The sequence below is a fragment of the Apodemus sylvaticus genome, chromosome 4 (genome assembly GCF_947179515.1).
Source record: "Apodemus sylvaticus chromosome 4, mApoSyl1.1, whole genome shotgun sequence".
Taxonomy (NCBI): domain Eukaryota; kingdom Metazoa; phylum Chordata; class Mammalia; order Rodentia; family Muridae; genus Apodemus; species Apodemus sylvaticus.
Genome location: NC_067475.1, coordinates 79,619,510 through 79,642,155, shown reverse-complemented (window position 1 = coordinate 79,642,155; position 22,646 = coordinate 79,619,510). Strand labels below are relative to the sequence as shown.

The window sequence follows — 22,646 nt, the reverse complement described above, 5'->3', positions numbered from 1 at the left end:
GTGTACAATTCCAGCATTGGAATCTGAGCTCTAGGCCAGCTCAATCTACATAATGAGTTCCAGGACAGCCAGAGTTTACTTAGAACCTGCCTTAAAAAGAAGGCTGGGGCTAGTGAGATGGCTCAACAGGTAAGAGCACTGACTGCTCATCCCAAGGTCCTGAGTTCAAATCCCAGCAACCACATGGTGGCTCACAACTATCCATAATGAGATCTGACGCCCTCTTCTGGTACATCTGAAGACAGCTACAGTGTACTTACATATAGTAATAATAATGTCTTTTTTTAAAAAGGAAAAAAAAATAAAAGGCTTTTATAGGTAAGAATTATGACTTTTAAGATAAGTGCTGGGACTGGAGAGAGGGCTCAGTGATTAAAAGCACTGCTGCTCTTCCAGAGGTCATGAGTTCAAATCCCAGCAACCATGTGTGGTGGCTTACAACCATCTGTAATGAGATCTGATGCTCTTTTCTGGTGTGTCTGAAGACGGCTACAATGTACCTATATAATAAATAAATCTTGAAAAAAAAATAAGAAAAGCGCTTACTGACATGCAGTAAGCCTTAGGGCTGGGTTCAATCTCGAGCACCATATAAAGCAAGGTTTGATGGTTAGCCCTAGAACCTGGGAAGGAACAGCAGAAGCCAACTAGCTAGTTTGAGGTGAGCCTGGGCTACAGGAAAAAAAAACAGCTGAGAAGATAAGAGGACTCTTACTCTAAATTTATCTCGCGAGGTTTGCTGGTTTAGGGTTAGGCCAGGTGAGGGCCTGCCTTCTCCCTAAGGCTTCAGGCCTAGAAGGGTCAGTCCTAGTGATTTCTCAGAGGTGGAGGTTTGAGGTCAGTGACACATATCTAATGCTGATGGCCTCAGGAATTTTTTCCTAGTCATACACATCCTAAGAACAAAGATAATTCTTCAGGCTTCAAGTCACCGGTTAGTTTGGCCACTAATGAAGTTTCTAACATTACAAACTGTACGGTTTATAGGGGAAAGCCACTTTAAAGTTTTTTTTTTTTTTTTTTTTTTTTTTTTTTTTTCGGTTTTTTCGAGACAGGGTTTCTCTGTATAGCTCTGGCTGTCCTGGAACTCACTATGTAGACCAGGCTGGCCTTCAACTCAGAAATCCTCCTGTCTCTGCCTCCCAGTGTGCTGGGATTACAGGCGGGCGCCACCACCGCCCGGCTCAACTTCAAAGCTTTTAGTCACCAGCAGACTCAGGAATGAAAGGAAAAATAACCCAATCAGATCAGGAAGGTGAGTGGAGTAAAATAGCGAGCTGATAAGAGAGATCTGGTCTCTGCTAAATTTTGCTAGGGATGCCTGCCAGGCCACAGATGGTGAGAGGACACCATTGAAATCTCCCGGTACATTTCACACAAGAGTGATTGCTAATCTAATACTGGAAGGACCGATAATCATTCTTTTCTCCGCAACGGCAGGGCATTTTTTTTTTTAATTGCCGTATTCTGGTCTCTCAAGCAGAGAAGAGCCAGGACATAAAGGTTGTGATCTCATCTGGAAATGGATACCCTTTGCTTTGAATAGGAAGCTATAATTACCAAGAAAATGGAGCCATGTTCTCTGTGAACTACAACTCCCAGTGGCCTTCACGTAGGAACTTACGCAGCAAATTAGCATATCTTTCGCCTTCAATTCCCGACATGCCTCTCCCAGTCTAGATTTCCTGCTGTTGGCTAAATTTCCTGTTTCCTGCTCGATTTGTAGCGACGGTCTAGAGTTCCCAGATGCCGTGAGGCTTGCTTCGGTTTTGTTTTGAGCCTTTCTTTCCGCAATTAGACTACATCTCCCAGAAGTCCGGTGGGTAGGGCCTGCCGGTTTAGAGAACGCACGTGGGAGGAAAGTTGGGGGAAGGTGAGGCTACTCAGCGACGGGGTACGTCGGAAGGTGGATAAGCGACGGGACTTTTCCTGTCTTAAACAGGGGCTTGGGTTTCTCTTTACTAGGGAGGTTGGAGCTATCCGCAGATCTGGGTGAGTCTGACAAGGGAATTGCTTGAGGCGGTGACCTTAGGACTTATTGTACTGGAGAAGAAGGCCGGCCCCACCACGGAAGTGACACTAGCTAGCATCTCGGTTGTGTAGAGAACCAAAGGGAAAGATGGAGTGGGGGTGTGTCCGGGGCCTAAAGGAGTTTTTAAAACAAGCAAGCAAAGACAGCTTCCCTCCCAGTCCCCAACTCCCCACTTGTGATGAATATGAACTAGGAGAGGGCAAGGTTTTTCTGGATCTTGATGTTTGCATGCCTTCCTGAGTTCTCAGTTTTCGGCTTGTCAGATAGTAGTTAGTGCTTAGTAGTCACGTATTTGATCTAGTCCCCGCGTTTCTCTAGCATCATGGTAACAGTGGACTTTGTCCCCATCTCCCACTCTGAAATGTGTGTGTGTGTAGTTCACTTATACAAAAATGCTTGCCTGTCATATGCGAATCCCCAAGTTTGAACACCAGCACTACATACACATACAAAGTACAAAAATGTGACGAGATTATGGGCAACTTTTCATCGCTGTTGTTAGGCTTCTGTGAGATGCTATTTAGCATAGGCCCATACCAGGAGCAACTGTTTGGAAAGCTTTCCGAACGCTAGGCTAGCATTCTACATTGATCCTTTTTACTTTGTTGTTTTTATTCAGATAGGCCTCGCATTGTAGCTCAGACTGATAATGTTTTTATAAAAACCACAGATATGTTTGAAGAGTGCAGTAAGGTGTGGTGGGAGGCGGTACCTCAGCAGGCCATGCTGAGGGATCCCTCCCCGCCGAAGTACCAGCCATATAAAGGGTCTAGTATAGAATAGAGTTTATTTAGGGAATGGGAAGGGAGATGAGAAGGAATTAGAGGCAGAGAAAGAAGGGACAGAAGGACAGATAGAGAAGAGGCCAGTCAGAAACACATGGAGGGGAGATGGGGAGAAAGAGGTCAGAGAATCTGAGAGGCCAAACAGTCCTTTTTGTAGCGAGCTGTAAGCTGTTTTCACTTGCTATCACTCTGTTCACTTGTCTTGCTACTGCTTGCCTTCAGGGTGTCTTAGTGCTTTCTTCCATTACCTGCTTTCCTCCTGCTCCAATATTCTTGTACTCACATAACTGTCTTAAGTATCTTCAGTGCCAAGCTCTCCTGAGATAGCAATCCAAGAAGCTAGATTGTGTAGCCCCTGGCCTCATGAATTTTTTACTCAGAAGTATGGAGGGTTGAATACTGACGTCCCCATGGATGAAAGTTATATTACCTTTTTGTTTTCTCATTTATAAAGCTAGCCTGTGAGGAGTATCAGTGAGATGAAGTCCTCTATGCAAGAGTCAGTCCTGGGGCTGATATGGTGCTACACACTTTTAGTCCTGGCACTAGAGGAGACTGGAGATGGATTTGAGAATTCAAGGTCAGCCTTGTCTACACAGTGAGTTCTAGGTTAGCCAAAGATATATAGTGAGATCCTGTCTCAAAAATCAAAAGTTCCTTCCTTGTTCAAATCTTCATTCTGTTTTTCTTGACTCAGCTGGCAAAGTTTCTGAGTCTTTCCCTGGTGAGAGTTCTCACGTCTAGCTATGCGGCTTTCAGTCCTGCTGGCCTTGGCATCCAAAGCCACGCTGTCCCCCTATTACCGCTATGGAATGAGCCGTCCAGGTTCCATAGCGGACAAAAGGAAGAATCCTCCATGGAGCAGGAGGCGACCAGTAGTGGTCGAGCCCATCTCTGATGAAGACTGGCACCTCTTCTGTGGAGACATGGTAAGGACCTCAAGGCAGAGGGACAGGAAGGCTAGTGGGCAACAATCTCCTGCCCTCGTCCTTGCATCTTCCTACAGGTGGAAATCTTAGAAGGCAAGGATGCGGGGAAGCAGGGCAAGGTAGTCCAAGTCATTCGGCAGCGAAACTGGGTCGTCCTGGAAGGGTTGAACACGGTGAGTCTTGAGAAGTCCTCCCCATCTGTCCCTTTTTCCCTAAGAGCAGCATGGGGAGACAGGAAACTGGCTAAGGGGCAGGCTGTACAACTGGACTTGGACTTTACATGCTAACCAATAGTGGGCACACTCCCATCGCACTTATTTTCTGATCTGTCTTCTCTTGGACAGCATTACCGCTACATTGGCAGAACCAAGGACCACCGAGGGACCTTGATCCCTAGTGAAGCCCCTTTGCTTCACCACCAGGTCAAGCTAGTGGATCCTGTGGACAGGCAAGCACAGGGGCCTCTGGTCAAGTGGCTCCAACTCGAATTCACACGGGTGTTGGGCATACCCATTTACCACGTGAGAATAGTGTTGGATATGCTGGAACTCGGGGGTCTGACTTGTACACAATTCTGTCAGTAACTCTGATTCAGACAAAGACAAAGGTGGTAACCCAGATGCTCTCAACCACTGCCCTTGCTTTGGGGCTGGAGGGTGACACAAGCTCCAAGCTAGATTCACTTTTTTCTTACCCATCAGGAAACCCACTGAGGTGCAGTGGAGATTTACTGAGGCAGGAGAACGTGTTCGAGTCTCTACAAGATCTGGGAGAATTATTCCCAAACCTGAATTTCCTAGAGCAGATGGCATTGTCCCTGAAACGTGGACTGGTAAGTTGAGGGTGGGCAGGAAGAGGGTAGGGTTGCTGCAGCTAAGACTGTACCTTTGTGGTAGGGCACTTGCCTAGGATGAGTAAGGCCCAACACTTCAAGGAATAGAGAGTTAGAAAACTCTTCTTCTGACTCAACAGATGGCCCCAAGGACACATCAGTGGAAGATGCTCTAGAAAAAACTTACGTGCCCCGGCTAAAGACATTAGAAGAAGATGTGATGGAGGCCATGGGGATCCAAGAGACTCGAAGATTCAAGAAAATTTATTGGTATTGAGTCTCAGTCTTCACCTTGAGAGTGGAGGCCCTTCTTTCTAAAATACCAATAAAGAGCCTTGAGTGCAGCTGCTGACTGCACCACCCCTCACCAGTCTTTTTCTCCCAAGTGCTTGCATTTTGGGGAGCTCAGGAATGGTGCAGAAGTTTTAAGAATTTTAATAAATAAAAATTACATGGTATTTATAGAAAAAAGAAGTTAGGTCTTAAAAGTTCTATAAATAAAAATTATACAGTATTACATGTGAAGGGAAAGAAAGGGTACAAACTGAGGTTTGCAAAGAGCCAGAGTCCCAGCAGGATGAGGGTGCTCTAAATAGTGACGAGTTATGGCATCTAGCCACATTGGCACTGGTGGTTTCAGACTGTCAGCTATCTTCAGTTTCAAGAGTGGAGAAGGCCTGACCCAGGGGTGTCTTGGTGGCCACCAGAACCAGATTTCTGGGAGAGAGTTTAGGGCTGAAGATAGGCAAGAGCTCAGCATAGAAACCTAGGAGACAGAACATGAGGCTAATTAGAAAGGAATCTACAGTCTGGTCCAGGCTCTCTCCACCTGGCCTGTAACAGCTTCGTATTCCAAAGTGCTTCGGAACCACTAGCTAGAGAGGCAGTCCATGTGCTTTTTTCCTTTTTCTTTTTTTTTGGGGGCGGGTAGTGGTGCCTCAAGACAGGGTTTCTCTGTGTAGCCCTGGCTGTCCTGGAATTCACTCTGTAGAAGAGGCTGGCCTTGAACTCAGAAATCCGCCTGCCTCTGCCTCCCAGAGTGCTGGGATTACAGGCCTGCGCCACTACTGCCAGGCCATGTGCTTTTTTAATATCCACCTCATTGGTGCAGAAGAGGGCTCGGGTTAAGAACACTTACTCTTTTAGCATCCTCAAATTTGGTTCCTAATACCCAAATCAGGTGGCTCGTAACTATTTGCAGCACCAATTCCAGGGGACAGGACATCCAGAAGCATGGGGTATATGTATACACATTTTAAAACCAAAACCAGTCTCAGGAGGTGCTACTAAGAATCTCCATTTGTCAACAAATGCCTGACCCATCAGGTGGTAGCCATGCCCAGCAGACTCCAAGGAACCCCAAAACCTCATAACCTCACCTTGCTCCTGAAGATAGAGCATCCGGTCCAGCAGAATCAATGTTTCGACCAGTGGGGCCAGCAGGAGGGCCAAGCTGAAGAAGGCCACCACACGATTCTCTTGGGCCTGGTGGGCCTGGAGGGCAGCCAGATCCAAAGGCAGCTGGGGGTCCAGACCCACTCGCTCTAACCCTTGTTGCACATATCTGTGGGACCAGCCGTAAATCAGTTAGTTCTAGAAACTTCTACCTCCCACTTAAATTTTTGTCTAGAAGTCGATTTCTACTTTGATTTGCTTAAATAGTTATTTTAAAAGGTCATCTTTGCCCAGGCTTGCCCCACCCTGAGTACAAGTATCTTCCTAGCTCAGCCTCCCTAGGCAAACCACAGTACCTACTCTAACATTTCTGGTTTGTGTGAGTGTTTGAGATAGAATATATCTATGTAGTCCTGGAGTTGGACTTGTGGTCCAGGCTGACTTCTAACTCCCAGGTGTCTGGTATCTCTCTAGCATGAGATACTAGGTCTGCCAGTTTCCTGTTTTTGAGACACTCTCACTTATGTAGTCCAGTCTGCCCTCAAATAAAATAAAATGCCCATTCCTCGGATACACATTTTCTTTGGCTACGGTAATAAGTGGAGATGGGTGGGGAGCCTCCCCAGACCTCACTCTTCAATCTTGAGTTCATGCACCCGGGGGATCCCTTGCACACCAGGCCTCCGAAGCTCAGGGCAGGCTTGTCGGATGACTGACTCCAGTGCTGCACGGAAGCAGTGCGTTTGCAGGCCAGGCCCTGCGTTCTGTAATCTCTCCGCATAGTCCTCCAGAGCATGGCAGGCACCCTCCCGGAGCCTGTAGGGTAGCTCATGGCCAGGCAGCCCAGCTATCCACTGACTCAGTGGGTAGCTGCCAGCGTCACTGAGCTTCATGTAGCAGCAGCCCACCGAAGCCAGGGCTACCACCTCAGGACAGCAGCAGAAGTGTCTCAGCAAGGCTACACTTAGGTCCCCACAAGCATGGAGGCCCGTGAGAAGCAGACGTGCACTACTCTGGCCTGGTATCTCCAGAGGAAGCAGAAGCTCGTCACACAGAGTTGTGGGGCTGACCCACTGAACCACGTGGTGGGGCCGGTGGCGAGGGCCTCTTTGCACCATCTATGGGGAGAGGAAAGACAAAGGCAGATACAAAATTAGATAGCCATCCTCAAGCCTCAGTGGGTCCTCTGAGTCCTGTGGGTGAGAAGCTAGGCACAAGAGTTAGACTTTGAACAGGGGATGAGGTCTTTGCTACAGACTGTGGACCTTTTAGTTTTTCATGCCATCTTTCTTTCTCTCTTGGGTGGCATAGGTGTGAGACAAGGTCTTGGCAGCCCCTTCTCTCCTGGAGCTCAGGATGTTGACCAAGCAGGCAAATCTTCATGGATCCTGTTAAGTCTCCCCAGTGGTGAGATCATGGGCATGTACCACCAGATCTAACTCAGTTTCTCTTTTTCTTTTGGTGGTGCTAAGGATAGAACCCAGGGCTTCATAATGATTCCACAAGTGCCCTGCCACTGACCTATACCGCAGTTCTTCCAGTTTCCTTGTAGGGAATGCGTCTATCACAGGACTGTGGGTTAGGGATTAGCTCAGTGGTGATGGGCTTCATCTCTAGCACAACAAATATTACCCATCTGGCCATATCGTAGTTTACTATGAGAACATATTGGTATGGAAATTACAAACTAGAAAGTACCTTTGAGCTGTGTGGATGCTTTGGGGAAGGAACAAAAAACCAGCAGAAATAAATAAGAGAAATTTGGAAGTAGAAAGTGAGTCTTAGCTGGGCAGGGGTGGTGCACGACTTTAATCCCAGCATTTTGGGAGACAGAGGCAGGCGAATTTCTGAGTTCAAGGCCAGCCTGGTCTACAGAGTTGAGTTCCAGGACAGCCAGGGCTACACAGGGAAACCCTAACTCAAAAAAGAAAATGAGTTGATATTAATGAACTTAATAGATAGTTCCAGCCAAGCACCCTGCTCCAATAGTGCAGGCTACAAGGAGGGCAGCTTACCTTTGGGTGCCTCTTCTCCATTTTGTCCAGAGCCTGCAGGAGCTCCTGGTCTAGACGCTGAGCTCTCTCTACAAGCCTCTGATTCCCTTCAAGGCTCTTCACCATCAGCCCCAGCCCCAGAGACATGAATCGGGAGAGGTGGCCCTGGAGTCATGAGGGAGGACAGCATTGTTCAGAGCCCTATTGACTTGGCACCCTATCAATGGTGTCAACTGGGTCGTGGGCTCCATCAAAGGCTTAATAGTCCACCCCCGCCCCGACTTCCCACATCTCAGCACCTGCTTCCATGGGCTTGCTACTCTGCCTTCCCTGGAGTCTGGCTCACCTGGCCTGAGCCCACATCCACAACTTGGGTGCAGCCAGTGATATCACTAAGCTTCTTCACCAACTGAAAGAAGAAACAAAAGATTCTTCTTGGTACTGGCACCTGACTCCTGATGCAAAAACTCAGAAGGATGGTAGGAGCCTAGGTGGTATGGAAACATTGGGGGTACTACATCGATAAGGGATGCCAAATCAGATCCAAGGACAACGGTAGGTTTCTAGCCTCGTCTGCTTGTTCCTTAAGTCAGTGACTCAAAAGCAAAAGCCCTGTAGGCTATAAAGCCAAAAATTGACTCCAGTGAACAGGAATAAAAGTCACGCACGCACAGCTACCAATCAACCCAGAAAAAGGACAGGAAAGCCTTCCAGCACCAACAGATAAGGCTCTAGCATGTTTGCTAGGATGGGGACTTCTGAAGTTGTTGGTTCCTGTATTTGCAGTAAGGCATCTTCACAACCCACAGGCTTTAGGAGTACTAAGCTCTCAGTCTAACCTCCAGCAGTCTCCTCACCTCTCCCAGCCTCCGGATCTCATGCTGCTTCTTGGGCTTGACATGTTTCCGAAAAGGAGCTGTTAATCGGGAGCTCTGGCTGGGGTTCTCCAGGAACTCTGATGGGGTGTGAAAGCCAGGTGTCCGGGTAAAGGCGAGGGCACAAGCTGTGGACTTCAGGGCCAGCAGGGTGAGTGGCCACACAGACCTGTACCTGAGATAGTCCAGCCCAGGCTGCTAGCGAATAGCCCACAAATGCATCCTGAGTGTACCAGCTTCTGACCTGGCTGCCCAGGAAGATCCAAGGAGACTATCTACACAAGACTCATACATGACTCTGCTCATTCCCCCTCTCAGGGCTCCTCTGGCTCATACATACCTGATTTCCTCCCCTTCCCTGGGCATCCCTAGCAGCAGGGTGGCCAGCTGTGGTGGGTTCAGTCCATCCAGCGCTTCTTGCCATGAGTGCGGGAGTGTGCCCCACAGGCTGTCAGTGAAAAATTCCTACAGGAGGAACCAAGCAGTTGGAAGAACTATTCCCATTTCCTCAGCCCCATCTCAACTCTCCACCCCATTACCTGCCTTTTTTTTTTTTGTTTTTTTTTTTTTTTTGGCACTAGTGCCCGAGATGACAGTCTGCTCCCCACCTCTACTAGCACCCATGTGGTACAGACTGTCCTCTGTACATACCTCTCATTATTAATGCCCCATTTATTTGTGTCTTTCTCCATTTAGTATCTTGTTTGGTTTGTTGGTTGGTTGCTTTTTCAAGACAGGGTTTCTCTGTGTAGCTCTGGGTGTTTTGGAACTTGCTCTGTAGACCAGGTTGGCTTATGCCTCTGTCTCTCTGTCTAGGATTACTGGTGTGTGCCATCATGGCTTCTTGTTGTTTTTGTTTTTTTGTTTGTTTGTATTTTTGAAGATGGGGGTCTCTCTAGCCTTGGCTGTCCTGAAACTCATGTAAAAGGCTGGCCTGGAACCTGGAACCCAGAGATCTATTTATTTGCCTCTGCCCTAAGGCATGCACCACAACAATACCTAGCTTGACCAAATTTTTTAAAATTTATTTTTATTTTATATACACTGATGTTTTGACTGCATGTATGTGTAGGTGAGGGTGTGGGTGAGAGTGTCGGATCCCCTGGTAGAGAAGTTACAGACAGTTGTGAGCTGCCATTGGGTGCTGGGAGCTGAACCTGAGTCCTCTGAAGAGCAGCCAGCGCTCTTACCCGCCAAGCCATCTCTTCAGCCCAACCATTTTTTTTTTAAAATCATGCATCACTAGCATGATTGACGACCGACCACAGCATTAACAGGTAACCACTCGGTAACCTGCTATTTTATGGTCCAGACAGCTATGTAGTTTAGTTCATTCATTTGCTCTTTTTAACATTCTGGGGATGTGGGGGCCAGGTATGATGTCTATTATTAAAGGATCCCAGCACTCAGGTGGCAAAGGTCAGAATAGCTCCATGAGATATTTCAGCATAGTGAGACCCCATCTGAAAACAATCAACTAATTAAAGAACAATTATAAGCTAGTGATTCAGACTCTGGTCTCCACAACCCTGAATGGCAAGATCATCTATTCTGTCATCTGATAAATGGCTTCCAACCAAGCAAAGTAGCACACACATTTTCCCAGCACTCATGAAGCAGAGACAGGAGGATTTCTGTGAGTTCAAAGATTGATCTGTTTCAGAACAGCCAGAGAGACCCCACCTCAAAAAAAAATTCTGGGGCCTTATTTATACATCAAAATCTATTGTAAACTTGAAGACAAGAGTCTTGTTCCTGCAGTACACTTTGTTTAAAAAAAAATAGCAAAGTTGGGCCATGGTGGTGCACACCTTTAATCCCAGCATTTGGGAGACAGAGGTAGTTAGATCTCTGAGTTTGAGGCCAGCCTGAACCACAGAGTGTGAGTTCCAGGGCAGCTAAGGCTATACAGAGAAACACTGTCTCCAAAAACCAACCAAACAGGACTTTGACAATGGAGGTGTAAGTCAATGTTAACAAGTGCTTATCAAGCATACATGAGGACTTGGGTTCTATTTCCAACATTGCAAGCTAATGCAAATAATGACCTTAACATAAACATCACATTCAATAAAGCACTAACAGAGAGCTTAGTGGAGAATACTCTAAACTCCATAGAGAAAAATTATGAGCTGACACCGGTTCAGAGTTGTCATGTAAGAAAATACAAGCAAAAGTTTGTATTTTCACGCATACATTTTCACTATTCTGAAAACACTTAAAGCAAGCTTTTGGGTTTTTCTTTTTTGAGACAGGGTCTTAATATGTAGCTGTTGCTGGCTTAGAACTTAGGAGACTACCTGTCTTTGCAATCCAAGTGCTGGGATTAAAATTTTGCAATACTTAAAAGAGATTTAACCCAGGGCCTCATACAAACTAGACAAAACTTTTGAAAAGTATTTTTACTCTTATGTGTGTATGCGTGTTTCATCTGTGGATTCATATGTGCATGTAAATGCAGGTGCCCATGGAAGCCAGAGGAGCTGGAGTTACAGATGGGTGTGAGTCACCAGCTGTGTGGGTGCTGGGACAGAACTGGTCCTCTGAAAAAGCATGAAGTGCTTTTAACCACATAGCCATCTTGCTAGACCTAGACAAGCATTTACTCTAGAACAGTGGTTCTCAACCTGTAGGCTGGGACCTCTTTGGGGGTTCACATCTTAGATACCCTGCATATCAGGTATTTATGATTCATAACTAGCACAATTACAGTTATATAGTAACAACAAAAGATAATTTTATAGTTGGAGATCACAACATGAGGAATTGTTTTGTTTTTTTGTTTTGTTTTGTTTTTTTTGTTTTTTTTCCAGACAGGGTTTCTCTGTGTAGCCCTGGCTGTCCTGGAACTCACTCTGTAGATCAGGCTGGCCTTGAACTCAGAAATCCGCCTGCCTCTGCCTCCCAGAGTGCTAACATGAGGAATTGTATTAAAGGGATGCAGGATTAAGAAGGTTGAGAATCACCCCACCCCCAAGCCTTGTAGGTGCTTTTCTATGTGTGTGTATGGGGGTTGGGGGAAAGTGAGACAAGTCTCAACATTCGTTTGAGCTGGCTGCAAATCAAAACAATTCTTCTGGCCAGGCGATGGTGGTGCACGCCTGTAATCCCAGCACTCTGGGAGGCAGAGGCAGACGGATTTCTGAGTTCGAGGCCAGCCTGGTCTACAGAGTGGGTTCCAGGACAGCCAGGGCTACAGAGAGAAACCCTGTCTCGAAAAAAACAAAACCAAAAAACCCACAATTCTTCTGCCTCAGTCTTCTGAGGGGCAAGATTACAGGAGGGTAACTTTATGTATGTCTGCCCTATTTTGTTTCCCCCTTTTTAAAGTAACATCTTCCAGTCCAGGCAGCTCTAGAACTTCTTTTGTAGCCCTGGTGAACCTTGAACTCCTGATTCTTCTGCATCTAATTCTTAGGTGCCAACGGCCCAAATTTTGGTTGTGGTGGGTTACAAAACAAACAAAACTTAAGTATTAGAGACAGAAGGCTGGGTAGGAATTATTCTAGTCTTCAGCTTTCCTTGTTAGGAAGAGATAAAAGCTGTCTCCAAATTTTCTCTGCAGTGGGCTCCTAATCACCCCCACCATAAGAAGCACCCTTCCCCTTAGCCCAGTGGCCTCACGATGATGTAGGCGTCCAGGATGGAACGGTAGAGAGCCAGGACGCGGGTGAGGTCCACAGCCAGTTGCCTTCTCTCCTCACGCGAGAGGCCATGGGCTGAGACGCCCGGCATCCTGGGGCGCGACGGTCCGTGCAAGGAGGGAGGAGGTGAGGACACACAAGGTCGGTACCACGAAAAGCATACAACCCAAGCCGGGCTCAATTCTGCAGGTCCAACGCAAAGCAGAACTCCGAACCGGCAGACAACACCTCTTCCTGCAATCGCGTCTAATTACAAATCCAAATAATAGGCGCAGTTGGCAAACGTCACAGCATCCATTGAGCAAAGCCACTTGCGCAGACGCCAAGGGTTTCGGTGACGTCACAAAAGCGCGCCCAGTCCCAGCTTACTGTAAGGCGGTCAGCTGCAGGTCCCGCCCTCCCTCCCGGAAGTGGGACCACGGTTCCGGCGCGCTTTGTTCCGCTTCCTGCGGCCCACCACCTTCGAGTTGTACCTCCACGGGGCCCGAGGGGCCGGGGAGCGCATCCCGCCCCCGCCCCCACCCACGCCGCCGCCGCCGCCACCACCGTTGCCGCTGCTCACGCACTCCGAGTCGCTGGCCTCGCTGCCTGAGGTGGGGGCGCTGCGGGCGCGTGTGCGCCGGCCGCCTTCCCGTTGCCGCCCGCGTTCTTGTCGTCCGGGCGTACGTCGGCGCGCGCCTGCGCCTGCATCCGGTTCCGGGCGCTTGCGATCTTAGTGAGACCCAATTTGGAGGTAGGTGCCTAGGGTGTTCGGGGGACGGTTCCGGGACTGTAAAGAATGTCGTGGCCCAGCTGGCCGGTCTGGATTCTCCTCCACTTAGATCCTCCGCTGCGTGGTGTCACAAGTCCTTACTATGGGGGACCTGTAAGGTACGTGAGGATATCGCCTCCACGTGGAGCTGAGGGAGAATGATACCTGGATTTGCTCATTTTGTAGCACGCTGAGGATTCCTGGGTGGTCCAGAGGACATCTGTATCCTCTCAACCACTGGCAAACGTAATTAGAAGTTTCATCTGTCTGCTATTTCTGTACACACTTGTTTTGACTTAGTTCGATCCCGGTGGGCCCCACATCTCTTTACTCTCAGCCTTAGCACTCTCACTTTATGTTATTAGACTTATTGTGTGTGTTTTGTTTGCATTTATATATGTGTAGCGTTTAATTGGCCTGAAGCCTGCAGAGATAAGAAAGCATCTAATTTTTCTGAAATTGGAGGTACAGATGCTGTGAACTACTACCACATGGGTGCTGGGAACTGAACTTTGCATCTCTGCAAGAGCAACACGTTATAACTACTGAGTCATCTCTCCAGCCCCAGCATCTTTAGTTTTTAAAATGACACAGAGATCTGGAGAGGGGGGAACAACCCTTTTAAGACCAACCTAAAGGTGAATTGTGGGGGCTTCCTTAGTTACCCAGGCTTTGGGCTTTCAGGAGTATCACTGAAGTCTTCCAGAATTGCTTTTCTTTTTCTCTCAGGCCTATGGTGCAGGTATCAGGATTACCTTTGTCCCCAAGGCTAATTGCAGAACTCCACATGTTGAACTATGGGCTTCCACAGAGAATGAGACTCTCATCCTTGTGCCATCAGTGAGCCATTCTTCCCTGCTTTCACCCACCTTTCACTGACCTCATGTCTACCATACTCCTGAATCTGGACTTTGGGGAACCTTCGAAAAAGGCATTTGGAGGAAATGCCAAACATCAACGTTTTGTCAAGAAGCGACGGTTCTTAGAACAGAAAGGATTTCTGAATAAAAAGAACCAACCCCCTAGCAAGGTGTCTAAGTTGAACTCAGAACCTCCAAAGAAAGGGGAAACTTCAAGAGTAGATGGCGTTTTGAAGATGCTTCCACGCCCAAAGAAGAAGAAAGAAGCAACTGCTTCCAAGAGGGACTCAGAGCAGTCCAAAGACAAGAAAAAGAAAGCACCATTGTCTTGGCTGACCCCTGCTCCTTCAAAGAAGACTGATTCTGTTGTGGCTAAAATAGATTTGCTAGGAGAGTTTCAGAGTGCTCTTCCAAAGACTAAGAGCCACCCACCTCACACCCAGAAGAAGGGCTCCAAGAAGAAGCCCTTGAAAAAGAAAATTGCAACAGAGAACTCCACCCAAGCTCAGTCAAAGGATAAAGGCTCCAAGAAGAAGCCCTTGAAGAAAAATGCTGTACAGAACTCCACCCAAGCCCATTCCGAGGATAAGTGCTCTAAAGTCTCCCAAAACTTGCCAGGGAAGATGGTGGCAATAGACTGTGAAATGGTGGGCACAGGCCCCAAGGGACGTGTTAGTTCCTTGGCTCGCTGCAGCATTGTGAATTACAATGGAGATGTGCTTTATGATGAGTACATCCTCCCCCCCTGCTATATTGTGAACTACCGGACCAGATGGAGTGGCATCCGGAAGTGCCACATGGTTAATGCTACACCCTTTAAGACTGCTCGGAGTCAGGTGAGCATGGGACAAGACCGAGAGAGGTCTGGAGAAGACTTTCAGCAAGTGATGTTCTGGGGAGGTGTCAGAGGCGTAAAGGAAGGAAGAATAATGCCACAGGACATTATTAAGAAAGCGTCCTTTTCCTGTTGGAGTAAGGAATTGCTTTTGTGACTGCTGTGACAAAATACCTGAGCAAAGGAATTGAAGGAATTTATTTGGGCTCAGAGTTTAAGCATTTCTTCCATCACAGTACATTGTGGCAGCAAGAGCAGGAGGTAGCTACTGGGCAGCCAGGAAGCAGAAAAAAAAAGCAGAGCTTTTTTTATTCAGCCTAGGACTCCAGCCAATGGAATGAATAGGTTATTTTGTTTTGTTTTAGTTAATTCTTTTTACATGGGTCTTCCCTCAACCCAATCTGAAAGCTCACAGACATGCTCAAATTGTCTTCTAGTATAATCCTATTAAGTAGACAATTCTATCACTAGTACATCCCTGTCAACTTATGACCAGACATCATACTTTTTAGCCAAACTTTCCGTCCTTGGTCCTCATAAACCCCTAGCTGTCCTGTAGTACAAATTGGATTTCGTTCAATTTCAAAGGTTTCTATCGTTTCTAATAGTCTAAACAGAGTCACTGAAAGTTAGGAAGACTCTTAACTGTGAGCCCCAGCATATTGGAAAACAAAGGCTGAGTGTGGTGGAACACACTTTTAAACCCATTACTTGAGGGGGCAAAGATAGGAGGATAGCCGATCTCCAGGTCAGCTAGAGTTACATGGTGAGACCCTGTCTCAAAACGAGTTTAGAGATGCCTCATTGTGTAAAGTGCTCACTGCACAAGCAGAATGACTGAATCCAGAATTCGTAGAGCCCAGCTGTCTTAGTCAGGGTTTCTATTGTTGTGGTAAACCACCCCGGCCAAAAGCAACCTTATAAGGACAGGAAGGGTTTATTTCAGTAATAGTCCGGTATGAGGGAAGTTAGGATGGGTACTCGGGGCAGGAGCTCCATAGCAGAGGCCAAGGAGGAATGCTGCTGCTAGCTTGCGCCTTCCTGGCTTGTTCAGCCTGCTTTCTTGCCCTACCTACCTGGGGGAGTGGCTCCACCCACATCAATCCCCATAAAGAAGTGGCGACACAGACTTGTCTACAGGCAAGTGGAGGCATTTTCTCAAGTAAGAGTCTCTCTTCTCAGGTAAATGTCTCAAGATGACTAAGTAGTTGACTTGTCAGCTTAACATATCATTATTAAGTCAACTTTTCCTTTCTTGTTGTTTCCAAGATATCACAAGTAATATCAACATCGCAATATAAAACATACTCCAGATGTTAATAAAAGTCCCATAGTCTTTAAAAATTCAAACACTTAAAAAATTTAAGTCTAGCCAGGCAGTGGTGGCGCACGCCTGTAATCCCAGCACTCTGGGAGGCAGAGGCAGGTGGATTTCTGAGTTTGAGGCCAGCCTGGTCTACAGAATGAGTTCCAGGACAGCCAGGGCTCTACAGAGAAACCCTGTCTGGGGGGCGGAAGGGGGGGAGGTTTAAGTCTTTTAGATATCTAAAGTCTTTAGTATTCCAAATTTCTCAAAGGTCTCATAATTGTGGGTCCTTGTAAAATTAAAAACAGGTTAAATATTTTATTTCAAAAGGAAAGAGCCAGGATACACTCATAGTCAAAGGAAAACTGAAATCCAACATTATAATGCTTCAGTGTCATGTTCTGAGACTCACGACCTTCTAGGTTCTGAAGGGCATGCACAGCACACACAGCTTCTCCTGGCTCACTCAGGCTGACTCCACTATAAGTTGCTGCAGTTCTTGGTGGTCATCCGGTGCTGCTGGGGTCTCCCCTGCAACAGGGCACCTTTACCAGTAGCCTCTCCTGGGCTTTCTTCAGGGACTGTGGCCCTGCCAGTTAGTGCCAGGCCATGATCCCTTCAATCTTGGGCCTTCTACTGCAGCTAAAGCTGCACCATCACCAATACCTCTCCATGATCCCATCATGACTTCAAAAGCAGCACCACATTGGTGACTCTTACATGTTACCAGTTTCGGCTGCCAGCATGAGATGCAGCCCTGGCCCGCTGTGGAACAGAGCTTCTGTGTGCTGATCCTGGGGAAGCACTTGCTAGAAGATTTCACCTGAGTGATGATTTGTTTTTGTTTTGCTCTGACTGTCCTGTAACTCACCATTTTTACCAGGCTGGTCATGAACTCAGAGACTCTCTTGCCTCTGCTTCCCAAGCACTGAGGATGAAGGTGTGCACTACCATGCCTGCCCTTAATAAATCTTCCCTCTGAAACTTTACAAGTCAGGCAGGCCTTCATCTTCTGCACTGCTCTCACCATTATCCTCTTAAGTTCTCACAAAGGCTCAGTAAGCATTTTTTTTATGTCCTAAAAGTCAGTGGCATAGCAGGAAAAGGCAGCAGGACAAACACCAGAGCCTCTAGTTCCTGCCCAGCACCCTGTACTGTTACTCTGCTATCTGGACCGCCAGGTCGGTAGGTAGGCTGGCCCTTCCTTGCAGCTCTGCTGCCTGTAGCGCATACAGCCCCTCTTTTGGGCCAGCTTCACTTTGTGCCCGTAGTTTTCTTGACAAGTGGACTGTGGTCCTGACATTTCCAAAATCCCAGAGCCTCCTTTAGATCTTCACCTTTGTTTACAGCTTTGTGCAGGAGCCTCCTTTTTTTTTTTTTTTTTTTTTTTTTTTGGTTTTTCGAGACAGGGTTTTTCTGTAGCCCTGGCTGTTCTGCTCACTCTGTAGACCAGGCTGGCCTCGAACTCATAAATCCACCTGCCTCTGCCTCCCAAGTGCTGGGATTAAAGGCATGCACTACCACCACCCAGCTGGCCATATCACTTTTCATAGCCTGTAGCTTCGAATGTGTGGAATATGGTCCTTTCCCCAGCAAACTAATTTCCCCTATATTTTAATATCCTACTTGCTGTAGATGTGGATAGGAGCGGTGAGCAGTCAACCTTTATACAGAGCCTTGACTAGTACCCTGTGTAGAAATAGCTTCTGCCAGATAAATAGTCCATTACTTTTTTTTTTAAAGATTTATTTATTTATTATATGTAAGTACACTGTAGCTATCTTCAGACACTCCAGAAGAGGACATCAGATCTTGTTACAGATGGTTGTGAGCTACCATGTGGTTGCTGGGATTTGAACTCAGGACCTTCAGAAGAGCAGTTTGTGCTCTTAACCACTGAGCCATCTCTCTAACCCCCAGTCCATTAATTCAGCCTCACTCAAGTTCTCTGGACTCTGATCAGCCAGGCCTTCATTGTTGGAACTTCTCTTGGCAGATTCTTTGAGGATCCCCCAGAATAGCCCATTCAGCCCTGTGTGCAGCATTCTGGTTCTCCTCTAATCGATTACACAGCTCTAAACTACATCCCCTGCCTAAAACCAGTTCCAGAGGCCCAAGAACCCCATGGTCAGTTTCTAACTGTTCTGCTATGAAGAGACCGTGGCTAAGGCAACTCTGATAAAAAGACAGCTTTTAGTGGGCTTACTAGTTTTAGAGGGTTTATCTGTGATCATCGTGGCAGGAAGTAGACCTGCATAGCTGGAGTAGTAACTGAGAGCTTTACATCTTTATCCATACACAACAGGCAAAGAGAGACAGATAAACCCTCCTCCCCCAGTGATGTATCTCTACCAAGACCACACACATCTTAATTCCTAAATAAGTCACCAACTGGGGACTGAGCAATGTTGACCATAGTCAGGTTATCACAGTAATAACCTCACCTCTCATTACTATTTTTCTGTATTACTTATTGTTGTGATCAACTTAGTTTAAGGAATACAGTGTTTAATAGCTTGACAGTTCCGTACACCGTGGCAGCAGGAGTATGAGGCAGGGGGTTACCACCAACACTTAGAGTGGGTCTTCTGCCTTAGTTACCTCAGTATAGACCTCCCTCACAGGCACCTCCACAAGTTTGTCTTTACCTGATTCTAGATCCTGTCAAGTTGGCAAGATTAACCATTCATAGGAATGCTAAAGTCAGGAAGTTACAACCTGGTGGTGGAAGTAATTTTACTAGTTGCGATCCACAGTGTCTAGTAGAGTTGACTTCAAGAATGAGTAGCAGCAGTGATAAAAGTAATGTAAACAGAAGAACAGCAGGTGTGAAAGTGGTTTGGGGCTGAAGGTGTTGGTAGCAGGAGGCAGAACTTTTACAAAATTCAAACTAAAAGCTCCCTGGAAAGGTACCTCAGCAGTTAGAGGCCCTGATGCTTCTGAAAGGACCTGAGTTCAGTTCCCAGTACCTATGTGGAGATTCATTCATCTTCAGCCATCTGGAACTCCAGTTCCAGGGAGGGATGCTCTTCGAAGCTGAGCTGAGGCATAGCTATATTGGTTGGTGAGCATCTTGGTGGCCTGTAGTAAGATACAAGAAGACACCTTGTGTGTAAGGGTTCTCTGAGGGAGAGGGATGAGGAGAGAGCCTGCTGCTCCTGGCGGCCACCAGGGGGCACCATTGCTTTGCTTTCTCTAGACACACTTCCAGTGCTGCTTTTCCTCGGACAGGGTTTCACATAGCCCAGGCTGGCCTCAGACTGGCTTTGTAGCTAAAGATGATTTTGATTCTCTTGTATCTATCTCCTGAGTGCTGTGATTATAGGCATGTGCCACCACACCTGGCTTACAGCATTGGGGATTCAGCCCCAGGCTATGGTATGCATGACAGGCAGGCACCGCACCAACTGAGCCACACGCCCAGCCCCTCCAATGAGTCTTTTTTTGATTTTTTGGGTTTTTTTTTTTTTTGTTGTTTTTTTTGTTTTTTTTCGAGACAGGGTTTCTCTGTGTAGTCCTGGCTGTCCTGGAGCTCACTCTGTAGACCAGGCTGGCCTCAAACTCAGAAATCCGCCTGCCTCTGCCTCCCAAAATGCTGGGATTACAAGCGTGTGCCACCACCGCCCGGCTTCTCCAGTGAGTCCAAGTTTATATAACTTGCCTAGTGATTAATCTTTTGTAAAACTTTATCTTTAATTGTGCGTATATGTGTTTTTACATGTGTGTGCAGTGCCTTTGGAGACCCAGAGGGTGTCAGATCTCCCAAACTCTGATCACAGGCACTTGTGAGTCACCCTATATAGGTGCCAGGAGCTAAACTCTAGTCCTCTTGCAGAGTACACACTCTTTACTACTGAGTCAGCCCCATGATCAGCATCTTTATGTTCCATTAGAGACTGAAGGAAGCAGCTAGGGATAATGGTCAGTGGTGGAGCATTTACTTGGCATATACAAGGCTTCAGGTTCTTCAGGGATGGCAGGCCGGGGACAAGATATTGATAACCATTGTTGGGATGGAAATTAATAAACATGTAAGGAACATGTAAAGTGATATAGATCTAAACCGGATTACATAGCAATTCTCTAGGGAATGGAGAGAGGGAGTTCTGAAGGAGGAACAGTTGTGGAAGGGGGCATTGCAAGAATGGGGTGAAGGTGGAGGTGGTGGGGTGGTATGTTGGTGATGGCCATGTTGGGCCTTCACAATATAAGGAGCTCCACCTTTGAGTATGGCTTCTCATTACCTCCTTGTGTGCCCATTCTAGATCTTGAAGATACTCTCGGGGAAGGTAGTGGTAGGGCATGCCATTCACAATGACTACAAAGCCCTACAGTACTTTCATCCCAAGTCCCTTACCCGAGACACTTCCCAGATACCACTCCTCAACCGGAAGGCTGACTGCCCAGAAAATGTCACTTTGTCACTGAAGCATCTCACCAAGAAGCTGCTGAATCAGGACATCCAGGTAACTTCTCTCCAAGTGCCCCCATCAAATATGACCTAGTAGCTTCCCTGTCTGCAAGGAGAAGTAATTCTGGGTACCAGATGGTACAGTGGGGAAAGAAGACCACTCAAACATTTCACATATTCAGCAGTAAAGGACAGTGGGCACAGAATATGGAGCTGTGGGTACATGTCACACGGAACATTAAAAAAGAAGACCCGGACAGTCTGTTTGACCTGAAATGCCCTGCCTCTGCAGAGCTTAATAACATGATACACACATATTGTCGCTGAAATGAACTAGCTTTCTGGGAGTTGAAACATGTACTAGGGAGGAGGGCCCCAGTAGACTTGAACTACAATTCATAAACTATACAAGATAAAGTATGGGTGACTAGCAGGTTGCTAGGAGTCTAGAGTTGTCTGGAGAAGAAACAGGTCTTCTTTCTTCATGTTCTTTTCCCCTTTAGGTTGGAAAAAGTGGACATTCCTCGGTGGAAGATGCCCAGGCTACAATGGAGCTGTACAAGTTGGTTGAAGTTGAATGGGAACAGCACCTGGCCCAGAATCCTCCAAAAAATTAGCAATCCCAGGGAGACACATGCAGTAGAACAATTCACAGTTCTGCCAGCTTCTCACCTGCAGAAGCTAGAATCACTGGGGAGAGGGGCTTGACCAGAGACTTAATACCCATTGAAATTTCATCTCAGCTATTGTGGTCACTGTGTGGTTAAGTGTCTCATGGAAGAGGAGAGCCTTCATGTTAAAGCCTATCCTGGTCAGGCAGGTGGCCCAGACCTGTACTCCCAGATACTTGGGAGGCTGAAACCGGTTATAGACTAAGGTCTGCCTGGCTTACAGAATTATTTCTAGGCCAGTGAGACCCTGTCCTATCGTAAAGAGAGGGCCAGGAATAAAACCCAGTGCTAGAGCATTTCCCTAGCATGCATACACCACTAGGTATAGGCTCTAGTAGTGGGGTGGGGGAGGGTAGGAGGATGGAACACAACGTGATGAACTGTAATTGTTTATTTCTTTAGAGTGCTAACCACAGTCACAGGGTGCTTGTGCCAGTCAGCCTTGACTTGGAGGGAGCCAGGCACACCAGGGAAAACAGTTTCCCACACTATCTTATCTATGGGACACACATCAAGATGTGTCTCCTTTTGGTGGGGAGTGGGATAATAGCTGTGTTGCCAAGGCTCGCCTTAGACACTTGGGCTCAAATGACTTCTTCCTCAGCCCCATGAGTAGCTGGGACTACAGGTGTGTGCTCACCACTGTGCCTGGTTCTTCTAATTTTATGGGTTTTTTTGTTCTAAAGTAATTAACAGTATCTTTTCACTTTCAGATGAATCCTGATTGGAGCTAGGCATGATAGTCTGTAATCTCAGGATTCTGGAGGCCAAGGCAGGAAGATCAAAAGTTTATGACCAGTCTGAGTACATAGAAAAGCGCTGGCTCTTAGAAGTAGGAAAAGAGAAGGAAAAGATAGTGTGGTTGTTTGCTGGATTTTATAGCCACATTACATAGTACTGAATAACACAGTTTACTTAATTTAGGTTCCACTTAGTTTAAAAAGAATGTATGTAGTTTTATTAGTCTTGCGAATGTGGCCTCTTAATTCATATGATTCTTTTTATGAATTTTTTTAATAGAGAACTGGTGGGGTTTTTTTTGTTTTTACATATAAAGATGTATTTTTATTTTACTTGTGTGTGTGTGTGTGTGCTTTCGGGGTCCAGGAGAGGGTGTCAGATCCTTTAGAACTAAAGCACAGGCCAGTGTGAGTTTCTGGGAAATGGGTGCTGGAAGAGAAGCTCAGATCCTCTGGAAAGAGTCATCTCTCCAGCTGAGTAGTGGATTCTTTTTGGCTTTGTATTAAATAACTTCTCAGGATATGGAGGGCTGTGTAGTCCTGTAGGATGATTCCCAGGTCCTCTGGCTCACTGGAGCCCTTATTT

At 46.8% G+C, this 22,646-nt stretch overlaps 3 protein-coding genes across 9 annotated transcripts; 2 read left to right on the top strand and 1 right to left on the bottom strand.

The window, feature by feature from the left end:
• The first annotated feature begins 1,674 nt into the window (after nt 1-1,674).
• Nucleotides 1,675-4,945, top strand: Mrpl24 (mitochondrial ribosomal protein L24). Of its 4 annotated transcripts, none has more exons than XM_052180178.1 (6): nt 1,675-1,819; nt 3,515-3,746; nt 3,824-3,919; nt 4,091-4,194; nt 4,448-4,578; nt 4,719-4,945. In XM_052180178.1, the coding sequence occupies exons 2-6, from the start codon at nt 3,564-3,566 to the stop codon at nt 4,853-4,855; spliced, it is 651 nt and encodes a 216-aa protein (XP_052036138.1). In that variant the 5' UTR covers nt 1,675-1,819; nt 3,515-3,563; the 3' UTR covers nt 4,856-4,945. The 4 variants fall into 4 exon arrangements, with proteins under 4 accessions (XP_052036138.1, XP_052036136.1, XP_052036139.1 ...); XM_052180176.1 differs by having other exon boundaries at nt 1,675-1,873; XM_052180179.1 differs by having other exon boundaries at nt 1,675-1,894.
• A 52-nt stretch (nt 4,946-4,997) lies between these two features.
• On the bottom strand, nt 4,998-13,176 carry Mettl25b (methyltransferase like 25B). Of its 3 annotated transcripts, XM_052180169.1 has the most exons (9): nt 13,053-13,176; nt 12,467-12,732; nt 9,183-9,307; nt 8,825-9,017; nt 8,314-8,376; nt 7,989-8,132; nt 6,607-7,091; nt 5,958-6,142; nt 4,998-5,344 (listed from the first exon to the last, which is right to left on the bottom strand). In XM_052180169.1, exons 1-9 carry the CDS (start codon nt 13,174-13,176, stop codon nt 5,223-5,225), a joined length of 1,707 nt encoding a protein of 568 aa, XP_052036129.1. In that variant the 3' UTR covers nt 4,998-5,222. The 3 variants fall into 3 exon arrangements, with proteins under 3 accessions (XP_052036129.1, XP_052036131.1, XP_052036130.1); XM_052180171.1 differs by lacking the exon at nt 4,998-5,344 and having other exon boundaries at nt 6,027-6,142; nt 6,650-7,091; XM_052180170.1 differs by lacking the exon at nt 4,998-5,344 and having other exon boundaries at nt 6,046-6,142; nt 6,602-7,091.
• On the top strand, nt 13,121-22,393 carry Isg20l2 (interferon stimulated exonuclease gene 20 like 2). Of its 2 annotated transcripts, none has more exons than XM_052180173.1 (4): nt 13,121-13,219; nt 13,967-14,933; nt 20,504-20,704; nt 21,153-22,393. In XM_052180173.1, exons 2-4 carry the CDS (start codon nt 14,121-14,123, stop codon nt 21,264-21,266), a joined length of 1,128 nt encoding a protein of 375 aa, XP_052036133.1. In that variant the 5' UTR covers nt 13,121-13,219; nt 13,967-14,120; the 3' UTR covers nt 21,267-22,393. The 2 variants fall into 2 exon arrangements, with proteins under 2 accessions (XP_052036133.1, XP_052036134.1); XM_052180174.1 differs by lacking the exon at nt 13,121-13,219 and adding an exon at nt 13,226-13,356.
• The last annotated feature ends 253 nt before the right edge of the window (nt 22,394-22,646 follow it).